Source organism: Haliotis asinina, chromosome 8 (assembly GCF_037392515.1).
Source record: "Haliotis asinina isolate JCU_RB_2024 chromosome 8, JCU_Hal_asi_v2, whole genome shotgun sequence".
In the NCBI taxonomy this organism is placed as follows: Eukaryota; Metazoa; Mollusca; class Gastropoda; order Lepetellida; family Haliotidae; genus Haliotis; species Haliotis asinina.
The window spans coordinates 25,417,975-25,425,931 of record NC_090287.1 but is presented as its reverse complement, the minus strand read 5'-3'; the positions used below and the strand labels follow the sequence as shown (position 1 = coordinate 25,425,931).

Genomic DNA, 7,957 nt, shown 5'->3' with positions numbered 1-7,957 from the left:
GGTTGCGCACTCACTTGATACCAGTTCATGTGTAAACGCCTTGAGAAGATTTGTGGCGAGAAGGGGTCAGATTCGATAAATCAGGTCAGATAATGGTACCAATCTGAAAGGCACAGAGAGAGAACTTCGGGAGGCAATGGAATCAATCTACCATTAAAAAAGTATGATACAGAGAAATGTGGAATGGATATTCAGTCCCCCTAGTGAATCACACCATGGTGGTGTTTGGGAACGACAGATACGTAGTGTCCGGAAGATACTTTTTTCAGTTCTCAAGAATCAGCCTGTAGATGATGAGGGATTACACACAGTAGTGTGTGAAGTAGAAGCCATAGTTAACAGTCGGCCAATTTCAAGAGTTTCAGATGATCCAAGTGATTTAGATGCCTTGACACCGAACCACCTGCTGTTGTTAAAAGGCAAGCCAAACCTGCCTCCTGGTATATTTTCTGAGAGTGATGCCTACCCACGTTGTCGATGGAGACAAGTCCAAAATTTGTGCGCAGTGTTGAAGTCAGAACGAAGTCAGGTGTCTTGAACAGACCAATTACAAAGCTGTGTTTACTGCTTGAAAGTGACTGTTGACAGTATCAGTTTTCAGTTCTACAGTTGGGCTGTACAGATGTGCAGAGGAATGTACGTTTTTGATAATTTAACCAATGGGTATTTTAGGTTTATTATGCAGTCACACTGTGTGTATGAGTGTGTATTGAAGCAATTCAAATTCTCAGAGCTATTAATGCAGTTATAAGCTATGTTCAGTTTGAAGGTATCAGTTTATTTTACAACTGAATATGTTCCACATGTTTTGATGCAGAGTATGTTATTGTAATTGTTAATTGTAACAATTATGGGGCCGGAATGTTGCGGTCAAATGGTCTATTTATAGTTACATTGGGATCATGTGATCTGTGGTAAGTCACATGACTGTAAAAGGGAAGAGAACTGGGGGCAGAGGCATGCGGTGCTATGCAGTTTGGGGAGGCTGGCGCAAGTGACAGTGTCAGGCAGAATTCAGCGTTGCCATACGGTTTTTCAACCGGCAACAACAGGGACACAGTGTACACAGAATTATGAACAGAATAAAGGTTTGCTGTGTTGGAACCGTAGAAGCTATTTGTTCTGACATTTGCAGCGGTGACAGGCAATGTGGAGGAGACTGCACCATGCCTCAAGAGCGTGTGCTTTGAGATAACAGATTTTCTCCACAAGCGACACCAAGGTTAATGAGTATGGAAAATGTAAACCTTGTGTGAGAAAAAAGACTTGTAGTTAGTGATAACCTCAAGTCATTGTCAGAGGGATTTATATATTCCCACTCTCCAACCGGATCAAACCAGTGAAAATTGAATTCTACGCTGATTGGTCCAAAATAATGGCGTGATGTGATGGTGTCATGTTCAGAGACTCCCACAGGGTCATCCAATTCCCATGGGGTGCACGGTCATCGACCCCTCAGTCCTCATGAGTCACCCAAGAGCCGTTTCCCGCATAGGTGGCAGCCATATGAGTCACCACCTTGGTGTTCTCCAAGGCCAGTGTGAAAATGAGGTCAGGCGAGTGTTTGATGACGTCATTTTTCGTCTGTTTGAGCCTGTATGCAACACGCGGTGTTAAGCAGCAACCAAAAATCTTTTGACTTGCGAGAACAAATGCATTTAACAGTTTAGCGTGTAGACATAAGTATTTCCTGTCAGTACTGATATTTTATTAAATAAACCGCTACCCGCTTCTGAGAGCTTTTCAACCTTATGTATATGAAAGCAGGCAAAATGTGAAATATCCCGAAAATAAATAACAACTGATGACTGAAATTAGTCCGCGCTAGTGCGCTGGTAATATTTCCTGTTTCTATGAAACTCAAATGTGTCCTGCTTCCTTATCACAACAGGATCCCTTTAACAATGACTGAGTCAGCTGCGAGAACAATCGTCTCTGGTCAAGTGGGTGATTGTCTGTTTATACACTTTATGCAACAAAACACGACGTCCGGGCCATGTGGTTGTCGGCTGAAAGAATACTGAGCTGTTAACATCTTGTGTACCCGTGAAGATCCAGGGTTAGAATTGGTCTTCAGGAACTCATGCTTGTCGTAAGAAACGACTAACGGGACCGGGAGGTCAAGCTGACTTGGTTGATACTACTGTAACTGGGGTTTGGCTATTAGTACTACCAGTTAACTGTTACGATGGTCGCTCCACATTATCCGTCGTGATGTAAGCTCAAGTTACACTCTCGCTTGGTCCGTGAAGGGCTGCTACGTCTAGGAGTGCGAGTGCTGGCACTCTGGCGTACAATGAACAACGTCAATTCCATCTCGGAACAACCGTCATTCTTCATAATGGATTTGTAATACCTTTCCTTTATATACAACAGATACATGCTTATCTGATAAGGATTCCTGCCATCGTATCCCAGTTGTTCGAATCAGTAGATTGTCTGGTCCAATTCCCCCTGTTTACCGTTATGGTCACTGGTGTGTTAGAGTGAATGTGTTGGGTTTTACGCCACTGTTATTTACAGAATACGTGCATTGTATCATTCCAACAAATAATTCCAGTAACAGCACACAAGTCAAAACATTGATAACACAACAGTAGTCAGAATACGTGCATTGTATCATTCCAGCATATAATCCTAGCAACAGCACACAAGTCAAAACATTGATAACACAACAGTCGTCAGAATACGTACATTGTATCATTCCAGCATATAATCCTAGCAACAGTACGCAAGTCAAAACATTGATAACACAACAGTCGTCAGAATACGTACATTGTATCATTCCAGCATATAATCCTAGCAACAGCACACAAGTCAAAACATTGATAACACAACAGTTTCGTTTCCTGTTAAAAGGCTGGAACCGCCCATGCACAAGTTTTATGCAGTTTTCTCCCAAGATAAAGTGTTTTAATCATAACTAAATATATTATATTGTCAGAAACTGATTACAGCAGCGATCAAAATCGTCCATAGAAATGGAGAATATTTCACAATTGACTGTAACAGTGTTTTCACGGGTAAATATTCGTATTGAATGCATTATATTAATTGTTTGTTGTTTAATGAAACACTCAGCAAATATTACAGCCGTATGGCAGTGGTTTGAAACTGATCAAGTCTTGGTCAGACAATCCAGTGATCAACAGTATGAACATCGATCTATGTCATCGATACGATAACTGGACCCTGACCACCCGAACCCCTTAGTCGCCTCTTACGACACGCATGGGTTGCCGAAGACCAATTCTAACCCTGATCTTGACGGGTCTTGGCTCTGTAATGCAATGCATGTTGTTAAGTATGGATAACAGAGTGGAATAAAAAAACGTATGATGGGCTGTGAAACACATAAAAGCAAGAGGAGAGGTATTTTATTTCACAATAAACAGAAATAAAAACATACAAGAACAATATTACATTATACACCATTGGAAACGGACGTAAATATTGCTAGTGTACATGTGCTTGAAAATACATATATTCATACAGACTGCAGATGCAGTTTTAAGATACTGAAATAATAATACCAACGGTTGTTTTGTGACTATGGTTTTAAGGAGCTTTTCTAATGTTCTAGCAAATATCACACTTGAAATGGCTTCATACATTGTGGGAAATCGAGCCTGGGCCTCGGTGTGACGAGAGAACGCTTTCAACCTCTACTCTACCCCAGTCCCGGTTATTTTTATGTTAAATAGGACAGGGTGATATAAAGTCATCGACAAGAAATCGAAATTTGGTGATTGACATACAAAATAAATGCAAGATTTCAGTTTCATGAGTCCATTAGATGAAACCATCGTCAAAATATCTAAAATATTTTAAATAAACACGGTAAGTGAGAAGGTGAGACAGAAAGCAGGAGTACGCCAGAGGATTTCTTAAATACATAATGAAACGGGTTCAGTTTTATACTCAGAATAAAACTCATGTTTGGGTATAGATCCTTCATGAACATCTTGCCTCGTGATATTTATTAACTACCTTTCTAAACTGATATATTTAGCAGTTCATTGGCTACTTTCCAGTCAGACAGACTGTAGTGGTTGATATTTTAGATCAGGGAATGATCGCGTAACTCAACCAAAAAATACAGAATGAATGAAATATTTTCTTTCTTTCTTTCTGTGCTGTTGAACGTCGCTCTCAGCCATTTTCCTCCTATCGGTTATCGGTCTGTGAATAGGTACGTGTGTGTTGGACTAGACAATCCAGTGATCGATAGCATGAGCATCGACCAATTGGGATACAATGACATGTGTCAAGTACGTCAGCTCGTCTGACCACCAGATCGTTCGACAAGCATGGGTTACTGAAGACCAATTCTAACCTGGATCTTCATGGATAGATATTTTCTAGCCGATCGGAACATAAACTTGCTTTAACAACTCATCAGCAATAAAGTGAGTGAGTTTAGTTTTACCCCGTACTCAGCAATGTTACAGCTATATGGCGGTGGTCTGAAAATAATCGGGTCTGGGCCAGATAATCGAGTGATCAACATCATGAGCATCGATCTGCGCAATCGGGAACCGACGACATGTGTCAACCAAGACAGCGAGTCTGACCACTCGATCCCGTTAGTCGCCTCTTACGACAAGCATAGTCGCCTTTTATGGCAAGTATGGGTTGCTGAAGGCCTATTTTAACCCGGACCTTAACGGGCCCATCAGCGTTAAAAGAATACTCATCCGAATGAGTAACCACAATGTAACTGGCACGGTTATATACGCTACACATAATTCTTACAAGAAAGGTGCAGTGGGGTAGCTTAGTAGTTAAAGCTTCGCTCATCTTACCGACGACCCGTATGTGAAAATGTGAAGCCCATATCTGGTGTCACCCATCATGATATTGCTGGAATATTGCGGCCTGAAACTAAACTCACTCATCATTACAGAATATAGAATCCAGGCACTATTGAAACAGCTGAAAGTCTCTCTATAACGTCATGCGTTGGAACAAGAGAATTACACAAATTCGAACAAACTTACAAATGCGCCCCCATTAAACTGTCAGACACGCATCACGAATCTACAGACTTCCCCCACCTCGTAGGGTCTTCATGACAACGTATTTCATCTCAGACAGATTTGTTTTGTCCCACCTATCTGAGTATGTACATGGATAATCATAGATGTAAAAGATTTCAAAGTATTTTCATTTCTTCTGTATGAAATATCACAAAGATTTCGGCGGCTGCACACATAACTGCCTCTCAGAATGTGTCACAGCGTTCGGGGTCATAACAGAGACACAGACAACCTCTCTTACAGAAAGTGAAAAGAATGTATTGCATATCGGACTTGGGTGAGATGCCAACACAGTCCATGCAAATTTCTAGACTAGATGCAAAACGTGTTTTTGAGATATCATGCAAAGTAGAGGTTGCACTTCATTACCAGGCAAATTAAAGGCATATCTAAATCTAATGACGAAAGTATCCCATTACTTGCTCCCAGAACATATCTCGAGCACTTTCATCTCCCTGCTCTGCTGGCCATATTAAACATGGATGTTCTTCAAGCATGGCCCGCAAGGAGGAAGAGATGAGCCTTCCAGGGATGTTGCCCAAGAGAACCACAACGAAAGTATGAGTTCCCCCAACTGCTCGTCTTTGTGCAAAGTTGATCTCAAACAGACACCATTCGCTTTGGAGTGAGTTGGCAGACAGTACAATGAGGATCTTCTTACTGGCCTCAATGCTTTCCACAATGTTGTCAACTATCGCACCTCCAACATCGAAGTCCCTCTCATGTATACATAGTTTCAGGCCATTTCTTTCCTCCATGCAAGGAATCAAGTGTTCTGTGAGCCACGTTGTGTCACTGGGGGAGTACACTACGAATCCATCATAGGTGCAATCCTGGCCATCTCTTGGCTTATGGAGTTCAAGGTGCCTGATAAGGTACAGAAAGTAGCGCAATCTCCAGCGACATTTGTAAATAATGGACACCACAGCCACAAGCACCACACCCAGAGTGATGAACCCCAGCAGCAGTACATATACTGTCTTCTGGAACAGACAATACTGTTCCGAGAATGACACATCCGATAATAGGAGACTTCTGAACTCTGATGGGTATGCACAAGCATAAGAAGACGGGTATCCGGTAAATTTGTGATGATCTCTCTGAATCCACAGAATAAACCATTTCATGTCACATGAACAGGTAAAAGAATTATGTTCAAGTCCAATATACTTAAGGGTATTTCGGCTTTCTTCAGGAAATGCATCCTCTTGAATCATGCTGATAAAGTTAAAGGAAACATCAAGACGTATAAGCTTTGTCAGGTTCTGTAACATATTATCTGGTAGACTCTGAAGTTTGTTTTTGTTCATGTAAAGGTTCTCAAGTCTGAACATGATTTTTGAAATCACACTGGGTACTTCAGTAAGTTCAGTAGATGTAAGAGTTAAATTCCTCAGTGAATTCAAGTCTCTAAAAAGCTGGGTAAATTTGCAATCTTCCATGAAGTCGAATTCATTGTAACTTAAGTCGAGAGTGTGTAGAGCGTAGCATCCTGCAAATGCGTTTGGGTCAGTTTCGTTCACTCCAAGGCGACTGCCTCGAAGATTTATTATACCTAGGTTGGTGTTGTTAAATGCGTAGGCGTGCAAATGTTTCAACTGTTCCAAGTGATGCATGCCTACTTCTTGTAAATTTGGTAAATTAGCAAAGGTTCCTGAAGCAATAACACGGATGGGATTACTGTTCAGAAACATCACCTCCAGTGTATCGAGACAGGTGAAGACCGTAGAATCCAACATGGAGAGAAGGTTGTGACTGAAAAATATTTTTTTCAGTTTTGGAAAGAATGATCCATTTCCAGAGCAAAATGTGGGAATTCCTGGCATATCACAATCGTCCAATGACACCTCTTCAAGGACGTTAGAATATTTCCATTGCAATTTCTTTATGGGATTATGTCCAACACGAAGAATTTTGAGATCAGGAAACTTCGCAACACTGTCAAAATTGAATTGTTTAAGGCCATTGTGGCTTATGTCCAAGTATTGTAGGGACAAGCTGGGCAGATGTTTGAAGAATGTATTTGATATACTCCTCAAAAGCATACGCCTGAGGTTGAGGCTGAGGACATTACTGAGGCCAAGGAAACTTTCTGACAAAATTGTTATGGGAATTGTGTTGTTTCTCAAGCATAGATTTTGGAGACGGGGTAGAGTTGAAAACGCTTCAGGGGATATATTTCGAATGTCGTTGTCAGACAGATCCAGGTATAACAAGTTCAAATGGCTTAAATTTGAAAACGTTTTCTCAGTAACGGATCTTAAACTATTCCGAGTAAAGGTAACATTTCGTGTACCATTTGGAAATGTGGGTATATATGTAAGACCTAAGTCTTTACATGTCGCAGTGCCGGCCTCGCAGTAACACGGGGGACATGCTTCTGGGTGCTCCGAAGACTGGTCAAAGTTCTCGGTGTGCTCACGAACACGGGCAGACTGAAGTACTAGGAATGGTAGGAAGACCCACATTATCAGGGTATCCATTTTGTCTGTAAAGGAAAGAACATATTCGCAATAAGAGTTGAGTTGATTTTTTATTCCTTTTTATAATTAACAATATTTATTTCCTGCTTTCCTTGTTACAGAAAATAGAGCTATTGGATTCTGGGTACCTTTGCAAGAAAATTTCATTGGTAACAGGAAAAAACAGGATTTTTCTTGAAGGTCACATGCAACCAAAAAATCAATCGCGATTCAAAAGCGCAATATTTTGTGCTTAGGCTTACTTCCCCTGAAACGAAGCCCTCGGGAGACCGAACCCAGTCATAGCGGGTGGATATGCACTCAAGTGTAACGATGGCTTCCCATTGGCTCTTTCATTTGCTGATATGCTAAGGGTTCATTGTGTGTACAGAAAGATGATCTGTTTGATGGGCATTTTAGAAGTATGGCGAGTGACAAGAAAGTAAGATTCTTTAT

At 41.1% G+C, this 7,957-nt stretch overlaps 1 protein-coding gene across 1 annotated transcript; it reads right to left on the bottom strand.

Moving 5' to 3' along the window:
• Positions 1–3,623: 3,623 nt before the first annotated feature.
• LOC137294594 (toll-like receptor 2 type-2) lies at positions 3,624–6,440 on the bottom strand. The gene has a single exon (XM_067825646.1). It carries the CDS (start codon positions 6,371–6,373, stop codon positions 5,435–5,437), a length of 939 nt encoding a protein of 312 aa, XP_067681747.1. The 5' UTR covers positions 6,374–6,440; the 3' UTR covers positions 3,624–5,434.
• Between the last annotated feature and the right edge of the window lie 1,517 nt (positions 6,441–7,957).